Source organism: Muscardinus avellanarius (genome assembly GCF_963383645.1).
Source record: "Muscardinus avellanarius genome assembly, chromosome: 19".
NCBI lineage: Eukaryota > Metazoa > Chordata > Mammalia > Rodentia > Gliridae > Muscardinus > Muscardinus avellanarius.
This window is the reverse complement of record NC_137805.1, coordinates 41,159,236-41,184,866: the sequence shown is the minus strand read 5'-3', so window position 1 is coordinate 41,184,866 and position 25,631 is coordinate 41,159,236. Positions and strand designations below refer to the sequence as shown.

Genomic DNA, 25,631 nt, shown 5'->3' with positions numbered 1-25,631 from the left:
TAAAAAAAAATAGGTCTGGGAGTATAGCCTGGAGGTAGAAAGTCCCTGAGTTCTACCCCCAAGACTACCCCCAAAAAAGAAAAAAAAATCCGGGTATGGTGGTGCACACTTGTAATCCCAGTACTTGGGAGGCTGAGACAGGAGGCTTGCAAGTTCATGGCCAGCCTCAGCCACTTAGGTCCTTCACAACTTAGTGTAACCTTGTTTCTAAATAAAAAATAAAATGGGGATTGGGGTGTAGCTCAGAGGTAAAAGGCCCCTGGATTCAGTCCCCAGTACAATACACACACACAGCAGTAGAGTATCTCTGAGTTTGAACCCCAGTACCAAAAAAAGAAAGAAAAGAATAAATTGGAAATGTGGGCTGCTGATATTTAGCACCTTGCATTATACCCTCTTCCGTCAGTTGGCAAGCGCGGACGCGGCCCTGAAGTGTGTGTGTCTGTTTGGCTTGGGTCTTGTGCTGTGCGGTGGCAGCAGGAAGTGGTGGCAAGCGCTCCTGGTTAGGAGGTCGAAGGTTTTGGTTCATGGACTGGGCTCAGATTGACAACACCCTGGCTTTGGGCAAACCACAGCCTGTCGACCTTGGTGTTCTCTTGAGAATCAAGATAGGGAGAGCAAAAGCTGATCTGAGGCCACTGCTGCCAAAATGTAGATTCCAGGTGTCCTCAGGCAGCGAGGGGTTTGGTTTTTATTTTTGTTTGTCTGGGTTTTTTTTGCGGTACCAGAGATGGAACCCAGGGACGTTGTACTTCCGAGCTACACCTCCAGCCCTATTTTTTAATCTTTTTGTTTTTTGAAACAGGGTCTCACTAAGTTGCGAAGGGCCTCACTAAGTAGCCGAGGCTGTCTGTGGATGCTGATCCTCCGGTCTACGCCTCCCGAACGCTGGGATTACAAGCGTGCGTCACCATGCCCGGCCTAAATGGTTTGGGTTTTATATGTAATAATTTCTGTGTGAGAGTTTGGAAACTGGAGGATTTCAAGTTATAATTTTTCTATGTTCTTTAGTGCATTTAACATGTATTGACTCCTAGGTGCTTGGAAGCAAATGAAAACAGTATGTATTTAATTTTTGATCTTGTGTTCCCATTCTAATGGCTACTTCTTATACACGGTTCCTTTGCTGTGAGGCAGGTGCCTATATGGGTCCTACCATAGGCCACGCCTTGTTAAAGCAGCTACTGTGTGCAGAGTGCTCTCGTTGTGTAAGCAGTATCCTAATCGATTTTCCACTTAAAGCAAGACAATTCTTGCTTTACATAGTAGTGCAAGGGTAAAAAGAACCATACAAACTGGAACTATGCAAAGCAAAAGACAACCCCCCCCCCTTTTGGTGCTGGGAATTGAACCCAGAGGCATTCTACCTCCAAGCTACACTTCTTAGCCTTTTTTTTTTTTTTTTTTTTTTTTTTTAATTTGGACTCGGGGTCTAAGTTGCTGAGGCCAGCTTCAAACCTGCAATCTCCTGTCTCAGCCTTCCACATATTGGGATTACAGGTGTATGCCACCACGCCTGGCTCAAAGCAAATTTAAACAGTGGGGAAAAGTATACTTGTTCTGTGATTGGTGCTTTAAAAACTGTTACTGATTATAAATATACAGAGAAAGGTATTTTACTATGCTATAACTAAAAAATTAGAAATATTGGGAATTGCAGTGTTTTTTGTGACTCATCAAGAATAAACTGCTTGCTTTCTGGCAGTTATGACATGGTAGGCATCTTTCCTAGGCCTTAGTGGGTGGATCCACTTCTCACATTTTGCGCTTGTGCTTTCCCTTAACACTGCGTTCTCTGAGATCCTTTGGTGTGCGTGACCGTCAGCCCCCGCCCGGTGCTGCCACCCTCCTCACCGCCCTCCCTATTCATGTGGGTGAGTTGCCCTCCTAAGTCTCTTGTGGACCGAGTCTGGAGGTGGCAGCGCAGCGGCCTCCCACAGCAGCTCTTTCTTCTTAGCTTCATCTACCTACCATTCGGATCTCAAGTCCAGCGTTAGCTTTAGTTGTACTTTTTTCCCCTGCACTTTCATCTTGACAGCCAATTTCCGATTTTGCTGGTTCAGTTTTATTAACTGTCATGTGGGTTTTATTACCAGGAAACATGGAGGCAGTGTAGCCTCATACTCTACTGTCTGTGTAACTGAGAGCAGATGTACATTGACCTGTCATTGACAGACTTTGGAGAAGTGTTGTAATTGGTCACTGATCATGATTTGGGGCTGAAGTATTAGGGAAATTTGTACTTGATCCAAGTATTCAGAATTAATATGCACGGTCACTGAAAGTTGAGCCATGTTGCTGGGGAGTTGGTATCTGGTCCATGAGTCCTAGAACCGTGCAAAGCGAGGAATGTCTGTGTTGCAAATGTTGCCATTTCTTTTTGTAGTAGAACAAATACAGCATTGAGGAAAAAAAATTATGATTCATGACATTGACTTCAACAACATAGTTTGGTCACTTAATGTGTAAGGTAGACAATAAGAGCTGTGTGCCTGGTCCCTGAAGAAACTGTTTTAAGCAAAAAGTATATGTTTAGTCTATGTTCAACTCACAAAGGTCTGAGACAGGTGTCTGGTGCCTTTTTTTGTTGTTTTTAACAGATGAGAGAGAACTGTTGTGCTTAGTAATTTGAGTGCAGTGCAGAGAGCATAGGCTTGGAGTCATGGCTAATTTAGATGAGCTTTGCACCTTTGTCTCCTCGTCTGTAAAGTGGAGATGGTGTGTTTCAGAACTGTTGGAAAGATCACACATAAAGAGGCAGTTATAATGCCTTGCACATATAAAGTGTCCAACATTACTTTCTAAATCAGAATTTATCATTTAGATTTATTTCCCAGTTGTTTGGCATTTGTTTTGTATGGTGCAATTTGATGCAATAGGAATGATTTTAGAATTAACACATTTATCATAACAATGCAAAAACATACAATACAGATAATAAAAAATGTAACCTGTCAGCCTCAAAAGTGGTTAATTTAAAAATGGAAACTTCAGTAATTTCTCCCAGTAATATCAGTCATATTTCTCAGTAATGGTTAATTTTAACTTTAAGGTATAATTAGATTTGTTTTATTTTTAAAGGGATAGTTTAAGGATATTTGTGTTTAGAATCTTTGGCATGGTTTTATTGATGAGTTTCTTTCTCTTATTTTTCCAAAACGATCCTCAGAAAATATAAAATATCTTAAGATATCTTAATTTACATGCAATATGTTCTCTCCCTTATTATGCATTGGCTTACTTCATCTTATTGTCTGATTGGTTGCTTACCATTTCACTTCTTTTGTTAACTGTTTTAAGATGAGGAATTCTAAATTAAATATTATAACTTGGTACGTTTTACTTTTAGATTTTATGTGTTGGGGGGGGGGAGGAGGTACTGGGAATTGAACCCAGGGGCATTCTGCCTCTGAGCTACAATCATAACCCTTTCTGTTTTTTGTTTGGAAACAAGGTCTTGTGTGGTTGTTGAGAGTCTCACCTAATTCCTGAGGCTGTCCTCGAACCTGCTATCCTTCTGTGTCAGCCTTGCAAAGATTTTAGACAGGCACCACCATGCTTGGCTGGGTGCTTATTTTCGGTAGTGTTTTCCTGGAGAATCTGTCTGAGATGACAGACCAAGACCTTTTTGACTCTCTTCAGTAATGTAAAAAACTACAGCCAATTTAGAATAACTGGCCCAGATGTAATGTTAACATCTCTGAAACAAATGCTCCCTCTGCCCTGTTTTTACATGTGGCCCACTGTGCATAGCATTTGACTTTTAATAAGGGAGGATATGTGACTCAAATTTGTCAATTTTTTTTTTAATTTCCCCTAGCAACAGAAGAGAAGAAATCTCTAAAGCGAACTTTTCAGCAGATACAAGAAGAGGAAGATGATGATTACCCTGGAAGCTACTCTCCCCAAGATCCTTCTGCAGGACCCCTCTTGGTATGTTTGATCCCCAGAGTAGGGAAGAATGGCTTGAAGTGACCACTAGTTGAGGATTATGACCACAAGGTGGCACCAGTGGACAATAATCTAGAATCATCCGAAGGCAGTGCTTGGGCACAGGAGCCCATCCTTGGAAGCTGGCCAGCCAGGCTGTGGGCTTTGCTTTCTCTTGGCATGCCATCACTCTTGGCATGCTTTGTCTTATAAAGTACACGGGCTTGGTCTTTTCACATCTAGAAATTAAAAATGCTTTTGAAAAGATTCTTGTGAAAGAGGTAAATAATGTTATAAAAACATTTAAAAATCTTTTGCTGTCACCAGTAGCATGGTGTTTTGTAAGTAAACAACTCATTGCTATCTAAGGACAATCTATGTGCCAATAGCAGAAGTGTTAACATCACAGCCTATTTAAATATTAAAACAGCTGGGCATGGTGGAGCATGCTTATAATCCCAGTACCTGGGAGACTGAGACAGGAGGGTCACAGGTGTGCGGCCAGCCTCAGCTACTTGGTGGGACCTTCTGCAACTTAGTGAAACCCTGTTTTAAAATAAAGAATAAGAAATAGGGCTGGGGGTGTAGATTGAAGGTAGAATGCCCCTGAGTTCAATCCCCAGCACACCAAAAAAACAGCAGGGAGAGTTAGTCTTTAACTATGTATATGTGTTTGGCTCTTTATTTTAAAGTTAGCCATTGAATTCTGAGTTGGTTCGTTTCACCTATTTACAGCCAAAGGAAATGAGGCTCAAGAAGACTAAATAACTTGAGCAGTCTCTTCATTTAAATCCAGGTCTGAGCCGGGCGTGGGGCGCACGCCTGTAATCCCGGCTCTTGGGAGGCTGAAACAGGAGGATCCTGTAGGTTCATAGCCAGCCTTGCTGGCTTTAGAGACCCTGTTTTCAAATAAAAATATAAAAATAGGTCTGGGAGTGTAGCCCGGAGGTAAAAAGGCATCCAGGAACCCCAGTACCACCAAAATCAATCAATCAATCAATCAATCAATCCAGGTTTTTCAGCCAGGCGTGGTGGGTGCATGCTTGTAACCCCGGAACTTGGGAGGCGGAGACAAGAGGATCGTGCAGGTTCATCCTGTTTCCAAATAAAACATAAAAAAATAGGTCTGGGAGTGTAGCCCAGAGGTAGAAGGGTTTCCAGGAACCCCAGTACCACAAAAAAAAAAAAAAAAAATTCAGGTCTGTGATTTGATCGCCTGTGCCCTTTCACTGGGTCATGCTGCCTACTCTTACTTTGCTTAAAGCAGCTCTACTGCATTGCACATAGGTGTGTTCAGAGCTTATGTAAACACGAAGCATATTTTGTTTGTTATGTTAAAATGATGAATTAGATCAGGGGTTAAATGACAGCCTTGTTAGGTCCTATGTCTTGATAGTGAAAAACTATAATGATTTGTCAACTTCCAGCGTACTCTACCTACCATCTTCAGAGTCGGCTATTTCTAAGTTGGTTGTGTGTGTGTCTGTGTGTGTTACCGAGGCATTCTACCTCCCATACCCCTAGCCCTATTTTATTTTTATTTTGAAACAAAGTCTAACTAGGTTGCTAAGAGTCCACACGCTGAGGCTGGCATTGAGTCTCTGATCCTCCTGTCTCAGCCTCCCAAGTACTGGGGTTACAGGGATGCGCCACCATGCCTGCCTACTTCTGGGTTTTGTTGTGACTGGTTTGCCTGTCAGGATTCTGTTTTTTCTGACAATTTGTCAATCCCCCCCCCTTTTTTTTTTTGTGGGTCTGAGGATGGAACCCAGAGGCATTCTACCTCTGAGCTACACTCCCTGCCCTAATTTTTTTTTTTTTTTGGTGGTACTGGGGGTGGAACCTAGAGGCATTCTACCTCCGGGCTACATTCCCAGACCTATTTTATATTTTATTTGAAACAGGGTCTCACTAAGTTGCTGAGAGCCTCACTAAGTAGCTGAGGCTGGCTTCAAACCTGCGCAATCCTCCTGTCTCAGCCTCCCAAGCACAGGAATTACAAGCATGCGCCACCACACCCGGCTAATTTTTATTCTTTATTTGAAACAGGGTCTCACTAAGTTGAGGAGGGCCTCACTAAGTAGCTGAGGTGAACCGCAATCCTCCTGTCTCAGCCTCCCGAATGCTGGGATTACAAGTGTGTGCCACCACGCCCAGCTAAAGCCCTTCTGATCTATACATAATATGCATTTTTGGTTTGCTTTTTCTCCCTTTTCAGTTAGCATGAAACATTTAATTTTAGGAATAGTAATCATTTTGTAAAGCAAACCTAAGAAAGAATTTAATCTGCCAACATACAGTTGTTAAACATGTGGTATATATACATACCTTAAAGAGTTACACAAAATTTCATGTGTGTCTTACTATGGACTTAGAAAAATTAATTTTGTACTTTCTCTTAGAATCCATATTGTTGACTTCTGACGCCAGGAATGGTCATTTTTAAGTTTGTGTTCACCTCGTTTAGCTCCAGCAAAGTCGTTAAGCCTCATGTGTCTTGATGGACGGTGTTGTTTGTGCTTTCATTGTAGACTGAGGAGCTGATCAAGGCTTTGCAGGACCTGGAGAACGCTGCGTCAGGGGATGCTACTGTTCGACAGAAAATTGCTTCTCTGCCCCAGGAAGTGCAAGATGTTTCTCTGCTAGAGAAAATAACAGGTGAGAAGGCAGAGTGTAGGTGAAAGATAAGGAAGGAGGGACATGACCTGTAGGCCTTCGATAGAGCATCAAACCCGAGGACACGCTTCTGCCTGCGGGTATACTCTTAACACAGGATCGTGGGTGCTTTCCCCTCGTAGGATTCGCAGACTCACATGCAGAACAGAAAAGCTTTTAGAATAGTCCGAGCTTGAGTAGTGCTTCTAAGAATCATTGCAGAAATGCTAGTGTGTCGCAACCTATGGCACTCTGAATAGTCTGTTGACAACACGGTGCATATTTTGTGTGTGTGTGTGTGTGTGTGTGTGTGTGTGTGTGTGTGTGTAAGAAATGTATTTTTCTGGATTGCAGTTCCTAATGTAAATGATTTATCTCCTTTGTGTAAGTTCTAGAGGGTGAGAATTGACTTTTTTTAAAATCTTAAAAACTATTGTTTTTCTTGCCTTGCCTTTTTTTTTTGGCCACAGACATTCAAACACCTTAAAATTAATCATTATAAAAACTCAATCCCAGTACTTAGGAGGCTAAGAGGATCACAGGTTTGCAGTCAACCTTAATAATTTAGTGAGACCCTCTACAACTTAGTGAGACTCTTTTTAAAAAAATAAGACTGAAAAATAGGACTGGTGGTGTAGCTTGGAGGTAGAATGCCCCTGGGTTCCATCCCCAGAACCGCAATAAATAAATAAATAAATAAATAAATAAATAAATAAATAAGTGTCAAGAAAATAAAAGAAAAGAATAAAATAGGGCTGGAGGTTTAGCTCAGAGATAGAATGCTCCTGGGTTCTATCCCCCAGTATCATAAAAGAGAGAGCGAGCGAGCGAGAGAGAGAGAGAGAGAGAGAGAGAGAGAGAGAGAGATCAGTCATTACAAAGCTGAAGCCAACCCCCCCCCCCAGCAGCTTATTCTAGAAGGAGGGTTTGCAGTGTTTGCCCTCTGTGCGGAGGCTCCCTTCCACTGTGTCACTTTAACAAAAACACCCCATGTGCCCTATTCCAGAGGAGGTGGAAGTGCTTGATCTTTGATATCAAAACCAATTTGGAATCTCTCAACAATTCACCTCCCAATATTCATGTAAACTTCGCATGAAAGGCCAGGTGTAGTGACGCACGCCTGTAATCCCAGTACTTGGGAGGCTGAGACAGAGATCACAGGTTCAAGAACAGCCTCAGCAACATAATGAGACCCTATTTCAAAAAGAGAACACAAAAGGCTAGGGGTGTAGCTAAGAAATAAATGCCTATCGATTCAATTTTCAGCATCACAAAAACAAAACAAAAGACACGTAAAGGCTAAAGGACTGTTTGCCCAGTTGAGACGTGTTGGATTCAAGTCTCCATCGCCCAGAAGACAGCCGGTGCCTTTCACCTTGGGCAGCAGAGGGCTCCGTGTGCCCTGGTGGCTGACTCAGTTGGCCCATGGGTCTCTACATCTGTAGTGCTCTTGTTTAAAGCACTGTTGCTTATTTCCTTGTGCTGAGCCTCTGTTTACCTCTTCTTTCCAAGAATACCTTTTCTTACTCCTCAGGACAGATTTGGGTTCCCCAGAAAACATGGGTTACAAGACAGTAATTCAACATGAAGGCAGCCTAATAGGTAATGACTAAAACTTTTTTAAAAGTGGAATAGAAGGTAGAGCACTTGGCACACAGTAAGTACTGATTTATGAACCATTTCTTATATTTTTATGTGTGCTTACATAAAGTATGTTTCTGTGGTGGGCTGTTTTCAAAAATATTAGAAAAACCTCTGTTTCTTGTCATCACCTTTATTTTGCTAAAAGCAGGGCTTCAGGCTTCCATAATTGAAGAGGTTGATCCTGTATCCATGGTAGAGGCTTAGCTTAGAGGCCCACCTCGGCAGACCACGTGTTAACCTGCATACTGAATATCATCGTTATTTGGCTCAGTTTCCACACCCATGAAATTAGTTCTTGCCTTTTTATTTCAGAGGGATGTGAAAAGAATACTTAACAAAATAACATAAACAAAAGCACTTGAACTTCTCAGAGGCAAAGGAAAAGTATTTCGTGGATGACTTTAGTGTGTCTCTGCTAGGTTTGTTCATAGAGTTTTTGCAGGAATGGGTATTTTTCAGCTCCCCGCCACCCCCCCCCCCCAGCACAGTTGCCTCACTCAGGTATTTCGGAAATGTCCTGTCTTGTTGACAGTCAAAGCCAAAGCCAGTTTCTTGGCCAGCCTTCCCATTGTTTGTTCCCAGGTTCTGGCTCATTCTTGAACTCTGTGATGGGAGAGAAACTGAACCCTTCCTAAAATTGTTTGCAATTGTACCTGTGTGATATGTATGTTGTCTCTAATTTTTGGTCTTATTTTACTTAGACAAAGAGGCAGCTGAACGTCTTTCAAAAACAGTAGATGAAGCATGCCTGTTACTAGCAGAATATAACGGGCGCCTGGCAGCAGAGCTGGAGGACCGGCGCCAGCTGGCTCGGATGTTGGTGGAGTACACCCAGAATCAGAAAGATGTTTTGTCGGAAAAGGAGAAAAAGCTCGAAGTGAGTACATTTCAAGGCGGACTCAGACTGCCCAAGGTTCCCTTTCTATTCCCTACATTGAGAGGTTTTTATTATGCCTTAACTAAGAGCATTTTATCTTTTAAAAATTCATGAGATAGGTACAGTGGCATGTGACTGTAATTCTAGGTACTGGGAAGGGTGAAGCAGGAGGATTGCAAGTTCAAGGCCAGCTGAGGCAACTTAGTGAGACCCTGTCTCAAAATATACAGGGCAGGGGTGTAGCTCGGTGGTGGAGTGCCCCTGGGTTTCACACACACACACACACACACACACACACACACACACACACACACACACATGAAAAAGTCCATCAGCTAACTATAATTATTTAAGCCTAGTTAAAAATTGAAATTATGTTTTTATACGTCCAGAAGGGAACAAATTGGGTTGTCAACTCTGCCAGGCATGGTGGCACATGCTTATAATCCTAGTACTTGGGAGGATCGAAGGTTTGAGGACAGCCTCAGCAAGTAGTAAGACTCATCAACCTAACAAGACTATGTTTCAAAATAAAAATAGGAGCCGGGCGTGGTGGCGCACGCTTGTAATCCCTGCGCTTGGGAGGCTGAGACAGGAGGATCGCACAGGTTTGAAGCCAGCCTCAGCTACGTAGTGAGGCTCTCAGCAACTTAGTGAGACCCTGTTTCCAAGTAAAAATATAAATAGGTATGGAAGTATAGTCCAGAGATAGAAGGCCTCTGGGTTCCACCCCCAGTACCACCAAAAAAAATAGGGCTAGGGGTGTAGCTTGGAGGTAGAATGCCCTTGGGCTCAATTCCCAGTAATTCTGTGTGTGTGTATGTCTCACACACAGAGTGAACTCTTAATCACAGCATTTAGGGTCTTAGTATTATATTAGTTTAACCCATAGATTCCCAAATTTATTGATTAATGCCTCCTTTTTTAAAAAAATTATTCAGCACCCCCCAGGCACTTCTGCTGCCACTCATTTTTATTTAAACCCCCTCCTTGCGCCTCAGGCAACTACCACCCACTGATTCATTCTGGCATCGCTCTTGGGGGCAGCATCACCAACTTTGGGAATCTATGGCTTAACCTTACACTAAAAAAAAATTGTAAATCGAGGTACAGAGGTCAGTGAGACCAAAGAATGTTTATTTGGTGATATGTAGGAAATGCTTTAAAATTTCTTCTGAGTTATTTGGGGGTTACTTCTGGTGTATATCCAGTCCAACAAATCATCTTGCTTCCACGTTCTGTCTACATCAGTTCTAATATCGTAGTGATTTTTTTGTTTTGTTTTGTTTGTAATACTAAAGACAACCCAGGTTTGCTCTACTACTGAGCTATGTCCCTTGCTCTTTTTATTTTCTATTTTGAGACAGGTCTCATTAAGTTGCTGAGGCTGGTCTCTAACTTAATTCTTCCTCAGCCATAACAGTCACAGAGATTGTATGCATGCAGCACCGCATCTGGCCACAGGATGTTTATGGCGCTGAAGTCTCACTGTTGAGCAGCAAGTCATGTCTACCCTGCGTTGGGGCATGAGTGTGTCCCTGGGAGGGTGGTCGGAAGCATTTCCTCACCGTGTACTTGTTTGGCTTCTTTTTTTTTTTTTTTTTTTTTTTTTCCTGCAGGAATGGAACCCAGGGTCTCACTGAGTTCCAAAGGGCCTCACTAAGTAGTAGCTGAGGCTGTCCTTGATCCACAGTCCTCCCATCTCAGCCTCCCAGATGCTGGGATTACAAGCGTGTGCCACCACACCTGGCTGTTGTTTGGCTTCTTAATTAAGTGCACAGTGCCTCCTCCTTTGGGTTACAGAGCCAGCAGTGTGGATGCTTGGCTCTCCCCCCACGTTGCCTCAAGCTGTTGGGCTTCCTATTTTAAGAGTGTTTACTCTTCCGTTTTTAAAAGAGTAATGGAAAAGAGTTGCAGCCAGTGGTTGTGTGAAAGGAGAACCATTGTAGAACTAACTAGTCACATTATATGACAAGAAGCACCTCCAAAGCCCACTCAGGGTTAGGGCGGTGGGAAAGCCAGCCTGCGCTGCGCAGAGGGAGGGGACATTGAGCTACACTGGCTGATGTGTTCTGTTTGGCAGTACACACAGCCAGCTGACTTAAGAGGCGACATGAGTTGATGGCACTTTTTGCCATATCCTTGCCTCGGTGTTGATGGGGATTATGGTGGCCAGTGGTAGTGGGTAATGGCTGTAAAAATAGTATAGCTTGGAGGTAGAAATCAGCACTGACCAGAAATCTAAAGGGAGCTTTGCAGGCAGTACCAGACGGTCATTTATCTGAAATGCTCACCTTTCACTGAGGACGCATTTTCAGCACTGTGCCCTGGGACTAATAAGAGAGTGTAATTAATGATTCTGGTTGTAAGTCACCATGCCATCTGTTGAACTGCCCCTTGGCGACACATTACGGGCTCTCTCTGATCTGTCAGACATTGATTATCATGAGCAGCTGCTGTTGGATGGAACGTGGCAAGCTACCTTAGAGGACAGTTCGAGAAGGAGACTTTTGGTGAAGTAGTTAACTCTTTGTCACCCTTCCCCCAACACACACAGTTGCACTTTCTTGTCTATTTCTTGGGGAGTCGTTCTGGTTTCTGTAGAGCCATTGGTTTTCCAGGTGCCACAAAGAGGTCCTTGAAGTATAGAAATGGTCAGAGATCTGGTCAGTTCTCCAGCTCTTTGGCCCACTAGGGCTAGTTCATCCCGTGGATGGCGTTGGAACCTCCATCCTCTCCTTGAGAGGCAGAACAGGAAGCCCAGCACTGCAAAGCGCAGCACAGGTGGCTTTCCTGTGAAACCAGCTGATTGTATGTAATGTAAACAGGGCACAGCTGACAATTCTGTTGTGGTATAAAGTATATCCAAGCTCCTTGTCCAGCATTAAAGCTTCCTTGTAAAAGGAAATAGTAATTAAAGGAAAGAAGTGTGTTTTTATTTGGGGAAGTTGCCAGACTGGTCAGGACAGGTGTGTGAAAGAAGATACAGTGTGGAAGGAGATGTCAGAGACCACAGTGGGGAATTAGAGTCTCTGCCTTTAAGGGCCTTCATGTGTTCATGGAGCCAGCCATCTATATTAGTCCGTACGTGTATGAAGACAAGCAAGATACGCTTCCTGTGCGCACAGAGCCTGCGCTCCAGCGGGGCCTGCAGCACACTAGGAGTTAATGTGGAATGCGAGAATAGTGAGGAGAATATTCTAGCTCATTGTGTCTAAATTGAAGTGAATCAAGAAAAGTGGTAATAACATTTGAGCAGAAGTTTACTAGAAAAGTAAGTGAATTGTACCTGCAGGGCTGTTTCTGAATTCCATACACCTTCAGCAAGACTTGGAAAGTGGCTGGACTGTGCACGCTGACTGCTCTTCCCGTGCCAGCAACCCACTTGTTCCTCAATAAGTCTCTGTTGTATAAATGAAAATCATGACATAACCTTTTCCCCTAAACAGAAGGTTGTTTTGGGGTTGCATTAAGTGGTTAAACAAATCCGATTTAATTTTTGGTTGTAAAGAATATGCTGGTAGAGAACTTCATGTGGATTCTCCTGTGTGCTACTTTTGTTTCCCCTTCAGGTAGAACCATGATTCCTTTCGAGATGACAACCTTTGTTGTTAACTGTTTAATTCTTTTGCTTCTGGGTGTCATGTTGGCCCAGGCCTGCCTCCTTTCCCTAGACTCTGGCAGTGAGAGGGAAGGCTGGTGAGAGTCTGTAATGCTTTGTCATGAGCACGAGAAAACCTAGAAATGGACTTGAAGGCACGTAACAAGAAATGCAGATGGCAGCCCCAAGGTGAGGTTAGTGAACGTGGGAGCTCTCAAAGAAAGCTGACTAAAAGGCCAAGGTTAAAAATACCAGAAGAGCCTCCAAAAGCCACTTCTTTGAACAAGGGGAAGTTTGATTCTTGTTGACACAGGTGACCATTACCCCAAGTAACTGTGAAAACTCACAAGTCTTAGTCTGACTGGGTTGGACAGACCTTCTGTTGTCAGTTGGAGCAAACCTCAGTGGTTCTGTTTGTCATAGCCAACGGGACAGGGAAGAGGGAGAGAGAGCTATTTGTACAAGCCTTGAAGAAAAGATCCACAGAGGGCCAGAGAGCTGCAATGTATCTCCCTAACGGTGTCTGTCAGTGATCTAGCGCCGAAAGGGACCATCCTGTCAGTGGCACATGCCGCATGGCACCCACACAGAGACTGGGTGCCGCACAGGAAGAAACTCTGGGAAATATATTCCCAGCTGCAGATTTGTTTCATTCATAGGAAATCAATATTTTTTTATTTATTCATTGTGGTACTAGAGATTGAACCCAGGGGCATTTTACCTTCAAGCTACACCCCTGGCCTTTTTTATTTTTATTTTAAAACAGGATCTCACTGGGTTGATGAGAGTCTCACTACTTGCTGAGGCTGTTCTCAGACCTTCGATCCTCCTGTCTCAGCCCAAGTACTGGGATTAACAGCTGTGGACCAATATACCCAACTGAAGTTAACAGTTTAGAAGTGTACATTTCAGTGGCATTTAGCACATTCACAGAATTACGCAACTATCAACTCTAAAGTTCCAAAGCATTTGTAAAGTTTCCAAACATTTTTATCCCCTGTATTGCAAACTCCATCCCTGTTAAGCAGCTGCTCTGCGTGCCCCGCTTCTCCCAGCTGCTGGCAACTGCCAGTATACTTCATGTCTTAATGGATTTGCCTGTCTTGGATATTTGATATGATGGTATCTGGCTTCTTTCACTTAGCATAAAGTTTTTAAAGTTCATCCATGTTGTATCTTATATCGGTATGTAATTGCTATTTATGGCTGAATATTACCAAATATTATTATTGCCAAAATATTAACTATTATTACAGCAATAGTAGTTAATGGTATTAATAATAGGTATATGGATCTGCCACACTTTGTCTCTTATTCGTTGATGGACATTTGAATTACTTCCACTTTCTGACTGTTAGGAAGAATGCTACTGTGGACACATAGATACATAAGTACACTTAGGAGTGGAGTTCTTAGATCAAAGAGTAACTCTATGCTTAACTGCTTTCCACAGTAGCTGCATCGTTTTGTATTATCACCCACAGTGTACAAAGCTTCCGGTTTCTCCATATCTCCAGTTTCGCCAATACTTAGCTGTCTTCTTATTCTACCTTACATAGTGAATGTTTTTGATTTGCACTTCCCAAATTATTAATGGTGTTGAGCTGTTTTGCATTTGCTTGTTTTATGTTTGTTTTGTATTAGAGATTGAACCCAGGGGCATTCAACCTCTGAGCTACACCCCCAGCCCTATTTATTTATTTATTTATTTATTTATTTATTTATTTATATTTTGAAACAGGTTCTCACTAAGTTGTTGATGCCGGCCTCAAACTTGTGACCCTCTTGTCTCAGCTTTCCAAGTACTGGGATTATAGGCTTGTGCCACTGCATCCAGCTTGTTGACATTTGTATACCGTCATTGGGGACATGTCTATTTAGGTCTTTTGCCCAGTTTTTAGTTGTTTTTGTTTGTTACTGAGTTATGAGTCCTTTATGTATTCTGGATACTACAACCTTATCAGAGATATGGTTTGCACATATTTTTCTCTCTGTCTTCCTCCTGCTGTTCCTCTTTTCTTCCTCTCTCTCTCCTTTCTCTCTCTCCCTCTCTCTCTATTTCTTTCCCTTTCTCCCTCTCTCTTGCTGTCTTCTTCTCCCTCTCTCCCTCTCCCTCCTCCTCCTCCCTCCCTCTCTCCCTCTCTCCCTCTCTCCCTCTCCCTCTATTGTAGTGCTGGGAATCAAACCCATGGCTTTGCACATGCAGGCAAATCCAAGTGCTCTACCACTGAGCCACATTTCCAGCCCTGGCTCTTTTGATAATATCCTTTGAAGCACAGGCATCCCTTGTTTTTTGTTTTTTGTGTTTTTTTTTTTTTTTTTTTGTGGTACTGGGGGTAGAACCCAGAGGCTTTCTACCTCCGGGCTACACTCCCAGACCTTTTTTATATTTTATTTGGAAACAGGGTCTCACTAAGTTGCTGAGAGCCTCACTAAGTAGCTGAGGCTGGCTTTGAACCTGTGCGATCCTCCTGTCTCAGCCTCCCAAGCGCGGGGACTACAAGCGTGCGCCACCACGTCCGGCTCATCCCTTGTTATTTTGATGAGTTCAACTTTATCTAGTTTTTTTCTTTTGTTGCTCATGGTTTTGGTGTCAAATCTAAGATTCTATTCCAAATTCTAGGTCATGGCAACTTACTACTATATTGTCTCCCAGGAGATTTATTGTATGAGCTTTTATATTAAGGTTGTTGATCTATTTTTGTATGTGGTATAAGTGAGGTAGGAGACCAAATTTACTCTTTTTCGTGTAGATATTCATCTGCTCCAGCAGCATTTATTGAAAGGACTATTGTTTCTTCCAACTAAATGTTTGACACCTTGTCAACAATCATTTGGCCTTAGATGTGCGGGTTTGTTTCTAGATGCTCAGTCTTTTTCTGGACTCTCGATTCTGCCCTGCACCATTGGTCTGTGTGTTTATCCTATATGACAGTATGACAGTACCACCTTTTTTTTATTTTTATTTTTTGGTGGTACTGGGGTTCCTGGAAACCCTTCTGCCTCTGGGCTACACTCCCAGACCTATTTTATACTTTTTAAAATTTGGAAACAAGGTCTCTTAAGCCAGTGTGGCTGGCTTCGAACCTGTGCAATCCTCCTGTCTCCGCCTCCCAAGCGCGGGGATTACAAGCATGCGCCACCACGCCCAGCTCCACAGTACCACATTTTTAATTGCTGTAGCTTTGTAGAACATTTTGAATGAAGAAATATGAGTCTTCAGACCCTGTTCTTTCAGTGTCATTTTTGCTATTTAGGACCAATTGCAATTCCATATACATTTGAGCATCACCTTTTCCCTTTCTGCAAAAAAAGGCCATTAGGATCTTATAGGGATTGTATTGAATCTGTAAATTGTTTGGGGAAATATTGTCTTTTTAACAAATTTTCAACCCAAAAACATGAGCTGTCTTTCCATTTATCTAAGTCTGCTTTAATTTCTCCTGTAGAATTTTCAAAAGCTTAGTAGGATATGGCTTACTCACTGATGAGTTTGACATAAAGGCCCTTCCTGGAGGTCAGAGGGACCACAGCTTGAGGGCGGAAGTGTCAGTGCCAGCCCTCACCTCTGCCAGGTATGCATGTGTTTGCATGTGTTCAAGGGGACAGGGCTCAGCCCTACAGCCAGCTTTACAAAGTGACATGACGCATACAGGCCTGCTTATGTCTAGGTAAGGTAGTTAACAGGGTTACTGAACTAGAAGGAGCCTTAGATCGTGTAGTCTGATTTCTGAATTGGCGAAGCAACTCAGATGAAGAGGAAGGAGTTAGCTTCAAACCAGGAAGAATCCAGGCCAGACATCTGAAAACTTTCCATCAGGTTTCTTTTTCTTTGTTTTGTTTAAACTTGACTCCATGAGATAAACAGCAAGAAAAATCCCCCACAGAGGAGTAGCCAAATTTGAGTCATTTAAACAGTTCCCAAGAATCTTGAAGAGAGGTGACATCTTATGTAGGGAGGTTGAAATGCTGCATGAAACCTGGCCAAGTGACCTCTGGATGTGAGAGCCCACTCGGAGTTGTCCCTCCTGCTGCCCTCGCCTGCCTGTGGCCTGCTCTGGCTGGATGGGGCGGGGGTGGGCTGAGGGGCTCAGGCAGCTTAGGGCCGCTGCTGCTCCTCCCCCGGCTTGGCACCTCCCCTCCCCTTTCCTTAGCTGTTGCAGTGAATACTCAGAGTAAGTCTCTGAGACAACACAGCTGGGGACGGGGAAATGAGCTAGAACCAGCATTGCCTTGCGAACTCTTCCTGTTTCTGTCTGCGTGGAGGTTATAACAACTTGAGAAATTCTTTGGTTACAGCTGAGAGGGTACTAAACCAAACTGATGGCCGGCTGTTGTTTTTGGCAGCATCCCCCACCTCCCGGCAGGGTGCAGATGGTTAGAAGCATTTGTCTCAATAATGGGACCAGCAGTAGGTGGAGATAGAGAGCGCTTCTTTTGTCAGCTTTGAGTAAATTTCTCCCTTCCCCTTGATGATCAAAGCCAGTATCTCATTGTCCAGTAGAATAAATGCAGATGGCAGCAGGTGGTCTAATCCTCATTTTAGGTAAGAAAACTAAGCTGGGGTTTAGATGAGCTACTTCAGGTCACAGAGGCAGTCAAAGGACGGGGCCTCCTGACTCCAGTGCTCGTGCACTGTGTCCTAGAGCTGGCCCGGGCTCACTGTGCTGGCCCGGCCTCGGCCTCCGCTCCTTCTCCCTCAGCAGCAGCACCCTGGGCTCAGCGGCTGGTGGTCACGGGGCTCGTGCACACCTCGTCCCAACAAGGCAGCTGTAGCTTGCTCACTGCCTTATCCCCACTTTGATGTTTTTTTTCTCTTCAGGTTTCCCTCCAGTGTACTGGAAACTTTATATGCGTGTACTACTAGGAATTAAACCTAAAGGCATTCTGCCTCTGAGCTACACCTCCAATCTTTTACTTTTTGTCATGAAACAGGGTCTCACTGGGCTGTTGAAAATCTCACTACGTTATTGAGGCTGTCCTCAAACCTGCGATCCTCCTGTCTCAGCCTACCAAGTACTGAGATTCCAGGCGTGCGCTACCATCACCAGTTTGAGAACTCTGGGCTTTTCTTAAGTTGGTGTGTGGGCCCTGTGAATGATGGGAGGTTTCAGGGCTTGTGTATTGGATCCTTGGGTTTCTTCCATTTGTTCTGGCCTCACTGGCCCTTAGAGCCAGATTTACCTCTGGAGCTTCTATCTATCAGAGCGTGTGGGATGTGTTCTTACAGTGTGCAATCTGTGATATTTCTTTTCACTCTAGGGGGAAAAAAAATGCCACGTTGTAATGTACCTCACATGCTTACTGACCTAAGGGCTTGGATGCAAGCGCTCTAGACTTTACATGGAAGACATGATGGGGTGTCAGAGCTTTTTCAGCAAGAGTCCCATACTGTTAGCCACAGCCTGTTGTCGTATTTGTAGCCCAGCTCTCCTTGGTTTCCCTTTCCTTCAGGGTGCTGGCGCGTGCTGTACTGCCGAGCTCATCCCGGCCCATCGGAGGCCACCTTGACTCCTGTGTCCTGGGACAGCTCTGCTGACCTCCCCCTCAGCCGTGTAGCACATACAGTACATGTGCATGTGGAACACATCTGGGTCCGCGTCACACGCCTGCCTGCCAGGTCAGGCATGCGCATTCGCTAAGACTCGGTTCTCTCTAGGTTCCTTTTTTCTGGCTATAAAAGTAACACATCAAAGAGAACTTAGCAAATAAATAGAAGAAAAAATTCCAATCTTATTAGCTTATAATCTAAGAACTATTTTTATTTTTTTTGGTACTGGAGATGGAACCCAGGGACACTCTACTTCTGAGCTACACCCCTAACCTTTTAATGTTGATATATTTCCTCTGCAAATTAAAAGGACAGTAACATGTAGACAGTTGTTTTCTCTCTTTAACATATTTTCCCACTTTAGCAGAAGCTTTACAGACATTTCAGATGGCTGCTTGACTGCCCGTGGCTGCTGATCCCTTTGAGTTGGAGCTCCTGGCCTTGGGGGCTTCCCCTGTGGCTCCGCTCAGTGGTTCTGCTGCTCTTTATGTATGCTGAAGGTCAGGTGTATTCCAAGGCCTTTGCCACTGGTGTGCTTTCCTGCCTTAGGAGACCTCCTGCTCCTCCTTCAAAGCATCTTAACCATTTTAGAACTCTGAGCATTTGTAACTCTTCCCAAGTTAAGGATTAGTCTTTGTTTTATGAAGGAGTAAACATCAAATAGTTTAATCAGACAAATGGGGCTCTCTCTGGCTTTTAAATGATCTTGTTTACATTTGAGGCAGCTGTGGGAAAATAGTAGACACTTATAACGTTGACTTGAGTGAGCATAATTTTGAGAGCAGGGTTCAGATTACAGAAATTTGAGCTGTAGTAGCTGTTTGACCCAGTAGATACATGTTATTTTGAGCAAAGACCTATGTTAGTCTTTATAGATGTTTCTACTATTGTTAAGGTGGGCCTTCTCTTCTCACTTAACTTTGGGACTTTGGAGAAAGTGAAATTGGATGGTGGCCTACCTTGCAATTTTTGAATTTACATCTCTTAGCCAGGCGTGGTGGCGCACGCTTGTAATCTCAGCATTTGGGAGGATGAGACAGGAGAATCGAGGTTCACAGTCAGCCTCAGCTACTTAGTGAGGCGCTTTGCAACCCTGTTTCAAAATAAAGAAATAAATTTCAAAATAAAGAAATAAAAAATGGGGCTGGTGTATAGCTCGGAGGTAGAATGCCCCTGGGTTCCATCCTTAGTACCGCAAAAAAGAAAAAAAATTACATCTCTTGATTTTTTTTCTCTCTTTAAGAATGTAGGGTATGAAATAGTCTTTTTCTGTGATTTGGGCAAAAATGCTTTGATTATTATCAAGAGTCAAAATGAAAACCTTTGCAGACAAGATCCATGAGTCTTAAAAGGTATGGCAGGCTTGCAGGCTTTGTGTAAGAATAGTACCAGCCAGGCATGATGGCATATGCCTGTAATCCCAGTACCTAGTTGCTGAGACAGGATCACAGGTTCAAGACCAATCTCAGCAATTTAGCAAGACCATCCCCCACCGCCCCCCCCCCAAAAAAAGGCTAGCACCATAGCACCAGACAGTTGTCATTATAGCTTGGCCTACCTCCTTGTTCTCTTCCTTATTTAGGTCCTTTATTTTTAACTATTTTTAGAAAAAAAGTGGTCAACTCTCTTTGCTTAATTTAGTCGTTAATTTGAGAATTTAAAGCAAAATAATTTTGCCAACTTCAACTAAAAAAAAATATGCCAGCAGTGCTCTGAGCGTCCTGGGGCTTGGACAGTGGTTGAGTGGACATGCCCCTAGTTTAGGTGCTTCTCTGAGCCCTTGCCTTTTGTTCAGTGTCTCTTTCTGTTCTGTGAGGCAGAGACTTGTTAGGAGTTGTTTCCATGATAAACCCATTTGCCCCCATGCGATTCGGAGATGATTCTGCACAGTCTGCTCCAGGCTTTTCCTGGCTTCCTTCACTATCTTTGATGTGAGTTTTCATTTACAGAGTAACAATTTTCCCTTCTTAAAGGTGACGGTTCCAATGCCCTGACTCACCTGGGAGTGTTCGTTTTCACCTTTCTTTCCTTGGTACATAGCCCTTCAGGGCAGGTTCATTTTCCTTTGTGGAATAGGCCTCCAGTAGGCTGGCTGAGGTTGTTCTCAGCACGAAGCCTGCTTTGCCCCTGAGGGATTTTTGAAAGTCATCACATTCACCCGAGCACCCGCACAGCTCTCACCCCCGCCGTGTCCTGTGCCCTCGCTGTGCTGTGGCTTGCCAGGCACCATCTTCTAAGTGCCACCTGCAGACTCTTCCTCCACCGCCTGGCGTTAGAAGTGACAAGAGCCTCTTGTCTCCCCTTTTCTTTTTGGCCTTCTCTGTAGCATTTATGGCTCCTGTGTTTTCCTCTTCTGGCTTCTGTGGACCCTCTCTGCGGGCTATAGTCTATTTTTTGTCCTTGAGGAAGCTCTCTCCACTTAAGCCCTGCAGTATTGGCATGCCTTTAGCCTTTTTCTCATTCTGGACCTTTTCTGTGAGTGACTTTTAAACTGGCTTCAGTTACCACCTGTCTGCTAATGGCTTTAGTAGCAAGACATTTCAGGCAGTGACTGAAGCAGACCATGTCGTCCTCCTTATCTGTCCTTTCCTTCTCTTGCCCTATCTTGGAGAGTGACATTGCCACTCATCAGAACCTCACCTCGTATTTCCCACCTCTAGATCTGTCGCTCCAGCACACTCTTGTCTCAGGCCCCCTTGCTTCCTCTGCTTGATTGACCTCCCATCCCTATCTGCCAAAACTAGGTAGCCAACAAGCCCTTGTGACTTTTGTCCACTCCGTTTTTCTTGAATCGGTTCCCCTTTTCTCAATTTGTCTCTACTGCTACACTGTAGTTCAAGCTCATCACTCTCTCCTGCGGACCCCACGTTTATTGATCCTCTCCGTGTTCTCAGGCCCTGTGATCCATATTCACCTGGCAGGCTGGTGCAGCTCTGAGCGTGTCATTCCCTGCTTACACACTTCATGGCTTCTCCTTGCTCCTGAGATATGGGCCTGACTCTCGCCTGAGCCCTCCCACCCGGCCTCGCCCTGCAGCCTGGTCAGCGTGGCTCCTGCCGTGCTCCTTGGCCTTTGTCCATGTTGGCTTGTTTTAGCTCGAGCTTTATATATGCTTCCCTCTTCCTACCTAGAATACACTCTTCCCTTTACATCCCACCGGTTATCTTTTCCTAGTCAATTCCTGTTCATCATTTATATTTCGAGTCACACCGTATTTCGGCAGGGAAGTCTTCCCTCAGACCCACACCCCTGTGAAGAGTCCCCAGCCCTGTATGCTGTCAGTTCAGCTCCCTCCTCTTCAGAGCGCCGAGGAGCTGACCCTTGTGTCTGTGATTACTTGATCAGCCCCTCCCTTGTGGAAGCGCTGTGCGTATTGACACTTCACGTTGGGTCCGTTCCCGGTGCTTGCCCAGCATTCTGGTCTTGGGGGAGCAGGTATAGAGGAAGCTCAGTTCATGCCTAGACGACATCAGAGTATGTGTTTGAGAGGGACTTCTTCCACTTTGAGGACATCGAGGCTTACTCTGTGGACAAATTCCCTTCTCTCTCTCTGGTCCTGTAGATTGAGATTGATGTATTTGGACTATGCTGCTTAGTTTAAAACTTCAGGGGCTTTTCCCCCCACTCTTGACCATAGAGCTTTAAAGAACAAAGGGCGTTCCTGTGCAGCGGACCTTTCTGTCTCAAGGCAGTACCTAGTAAACGCACTAAGTTTTAAAGACATACTCAAAGTGGGGCGTGGTGATGCAACTTGTAATGAGGCCCTGTTTCAAAATAAAAAATACAAAAATAGGGCAGGAGGTGTAGCTTGGAGGTTGAATGCTCCTGGGTTCCACCCCCAAACACCCCCCCTCCACACACACACAATAAAGACATACTCAGATGGTTTGTGGGAAGAATTTTGTATGCTATTAATAATTTTTCAGCCGGGCGTGGTGGCGCATGCATGTAATCCCCGCACTTGGGAGGCTGAGACAGGAGGATTGCGCAGGTTCGAAGCCAGCCTCAGCTGGCTTAAGAGACCCTGTTTCTAAATAAAACATAAAATAGGTCTGGGAGTGTAGCCTGGAGGTAGAAGTCTCCTGGGTTCCATCCCCAGTACCACCAAAAAAAAAAAAAATTTCTTTTTCTTCACCTCTGCATATCTCTTCTTAGCATATAAATCAGGCATATTAAGTATTGCTTATATGATAATTGAACATGGGAGGGCGGTTTTTCTTTTCCCCTCAGATCTCTTAATTCGTAGTTTAGCAGGTGCCGGGTCCCATCCTCGCCTCACACCCACTCCACAGTGCAGGCATCGTTTCCAGTCCCTTCCTAATGTCAGGAGACAGGTGAAGTCATGTCGCACCACAGGCAAGTGGGAGAGTCGGGTTTGCACTTGGGTTTTCTGACTCAGTGTTCTCTCTTCTGCCACAGGCACCTCCCTTCAGTAGGAGGGGTGTGATGTATCCTCAGGCTATTTGAGGAGTCGGGAAACATCTATTTTCCTTGTGGGTTTTTTTTGTATTTTTTAGTTTGCTAACGGAAGATAATCTAATTCCTTTTACTGCTTCAGCGAGAGCTGTTACCTACATAGAGAGGCAGAACTTACAGGCTGCCTGCCTGGGCACTGGGCAGACTGGTGGCATGCAGAGTCATGGTGAGCACTGCTGAAGATGGCTTTGTGAGAACACTGGCTCTCTCACTTCTGCTGCGTGTTTCTGAGCTGCTTTCCAGGAACGCTTGGCTACCAATATTTAGCTCAGAAGGAAAAGCAACTTGAATAGTCTGCGCTTTTGATGTTTGTCTGGGCAGCATCAGCAATGTACCTTTCCATGAAAGTGATCAGGAAGGAAGCCAGTTTGTAGAGTTTTTGTTACTTTCATAAATGTAACTCTTTGATGATTAACCTGGGGGGGGCACCTATAAGGTAATTATAAATAGCTTGTCTTTAGTAATTTGTTTTTTACCTGATTTTATGTAATGAGGGACTCCATTGCATAAATGTAAGCATTTTTGAAAGATTCATAGTCTATTTTTAAATATATCTTTTTAAAAGCATTTTAGAGATGCCTGCTGAATCACACATATTTCACTTTATGATTACATGAAGGGTTCGAAGATTGCCTGGTCCTAAATTACTTTTATTTTTGTTTGCTTTTTTCTTAGTTTGTTCATAGACACATAACTTTATTCTTCTCTTGTTTCTGCAACTCCCTGTCATATTGGGCCTCTGTTGTGGTAGTAGAGGCTCTCTTACCCCCCCTTTTGTGTAGAGGGGCCTCTGGGAAGAAAGAAGAACCCCAGGAACACTTTGTGGTGTGTAAGAAGCCCATCCCCACTTGAACAACCGGATGGTTGGCTCGCTCTGAGAGCGTCTCTCTAGTGGTAGCCATTTTGTTGTTTTTCCTTTGGGGAAGTTCTCTGTGTGTATCTTTATTTCTAGGTTTGGTGATAGAGTCAAGAGGCCCGACGTACTGGGATTGGAGCCACAATTTCTTCTTTTCCTTGTATCTTCCCCAGCATCTTACTCAGCAGCTCCAGCCCTGCTGTGACACCCCAGAATGTATCATTTTGAAATGTCCCAGCTGCCACTAAGTCCTATGGGAGCATGGAGCTGGCTGGGAGAGAGGTGCAGGTCAGTGATGGTTTTTTGTTCCCGCATGGATCTCTGACAAAAAATTAAAACTAGCATTCTTAATTTTCAGTCCAAACAGTTATATGTAATATTTTCCAAAAACATGAGTGAGTAAATGAATGAATGAAATTGTGGTTATGTAGAGGCCAGATCTGTAAGTGTAGGTCCTGTGGGCCTTAATGGCACAGGGTAACGCCTCTGGAGGGATGGGATGCTGGGTGGGTCTGCTTCTTTGGGTTGGCTCCTAACCTCCGTGCAGTGAAGTGTTTCCTCCATTCAGATTCATCAGGCAGGTCACCTTTAAAGCGGGGCCTTCATAAAGTGCCTCGTGCATAATAACCCTTTATGACTCTTAATTGGGGGTAGCCGAGCAGTGGGTGATTTTTATGTACCATATGTCTAATAGCACAACAGGGCACGATAAAGGAAGACACGCCTTGATACTGGAGAGCCGGCTCCAAGTCAGGCACCACCCACTGTGTTAGTGCACAGTGTTTGTTTTTTCTTAAGAAAACATGGGTTTTTCTTATGAAAATACTTCCTAGCAAGAAAAAGTAGGGTTAACAGTGTTTACATTTTGATTGGTTTTTCTTACATGAGTTGCTAGCGGAAATACTCATAATTTTGCTTGTTTGGGAAGTGAAATTCCTACACAAAGGTCATTGCACCATCAGCCCCTGTCATTTCTAACTCTCCTATCCCAGAGCTCATCTGTAGTGTGTCAGGTCTGGCTTATTGCTCTGACCATAAAAGGCAAAGAATGTGTAAGCTCTGCTCCTTTAGCGAGTCGCCTCGGTGCTCGTGGTGGTCTGAGTTCATAGGTCAGCGGGATCTGCAGGAGGCAGCGCGATGCTGTAGACAAAGTTTCTTGCAAGTTTGCAAAGTCTGGGAGGAGAAGAGCCCAGAGCTCTGCCAGGAGCATGAGTCCTCGGCATTATCTCAGAACTATGCATTGGGTCTAACTTACATTTTAAACATTTCCTGCCGGTTGTGGTGGCACACGCTTGTAATCCCAGCATTCAGGAGGCTGAGACCGGAGGATCACGGTTCACGGACAGCCTCGGCTACTTAGTGAGGCTCTCTACAACTTAGTAAGACCCTGTTTCAAAATAAAGAATAAAATATAGGGCAGGGGGTGTAGGTTGGAGGTCAAATGCCCCTGGGTTCCAGCCCCAAACCCAACTCCCCCCCCAAAAAAAAATTTCTTGGTGAGCAAATAAGCCTAGTCAGTTCATCACAGCCCCCGCTCCCACCCTATCGCTTCAGGATCCTGACCAGGGTAGCAGCCGCAGGTCTGCTGTGAGCCTGACCTGAGTACACAGGGCTGGCTTCAGTAGGTACACTCAGCCTTCATCTCTCCATCTGAATTGTGCCTGAGTAGGGAAAGACAGGCAGCAGGGTTGTTGGATTGGCCTGGTCTGCTCTTGGCAAGTGTCTGAAGACAGTGCAGGGCGGAGCCCTGTGAGCAGTGGTCCTGATGGATTGGCTGGGGGGAGAGAGTGGCCAGGCAGGAGCACTGCGCTGTGCCACCCTGCTCTGTCACTGCTGCGGGCCCTGCAAGGCATCACAAGTGCTCAAGGCTGAGTCCTGTATCGCACACAGGTGGAAGGTATTCTGAAGAAGGAAACGTGACCGCCTTGCATCATCTCTACCAGAACAGCACTTAGTGTGCTAAAGGGATTGTGGGATGTGGCACACTTCAGAGTCAGCGGCTCCCAGGAGGCCTTAGAGCATGAAGCTGCTTTCCATGAAA

General features: G+C 44.4%; 1 protein-coding gene across 1 annotated transcript in view; it reads left to right on the top strand.

The window, feature by feature from the left end:
• RPRD1B (regulation of nuclear pre-mRNA domain containing 1B) overlaps positions 1-23,818 on the top strand; it is a gene marked incomplete at both ends in the record, with an annotated part of 46,863 nt that extends 23,045 nt beyond the window's left edge. Inside the window, 5 exon segments of the mRNA XM_080716190.1 lie at positions 3,821-3,933; positions 6,462-6,588; positions 8,931-9,106; positions 23,764-23,796; positions 23,798-23,818. Coding sequence (XP_080572316.1) covers positions 3,821-3,933; positions 6,462-6,588; positions 8,931-9,106; positions 23,764-23,796; positions 23,798-23,818 — 470 coding nt within the window.
• Between the last annotated feature and the right edge of the window lie 1,813 nt (positions 23,819-25,631).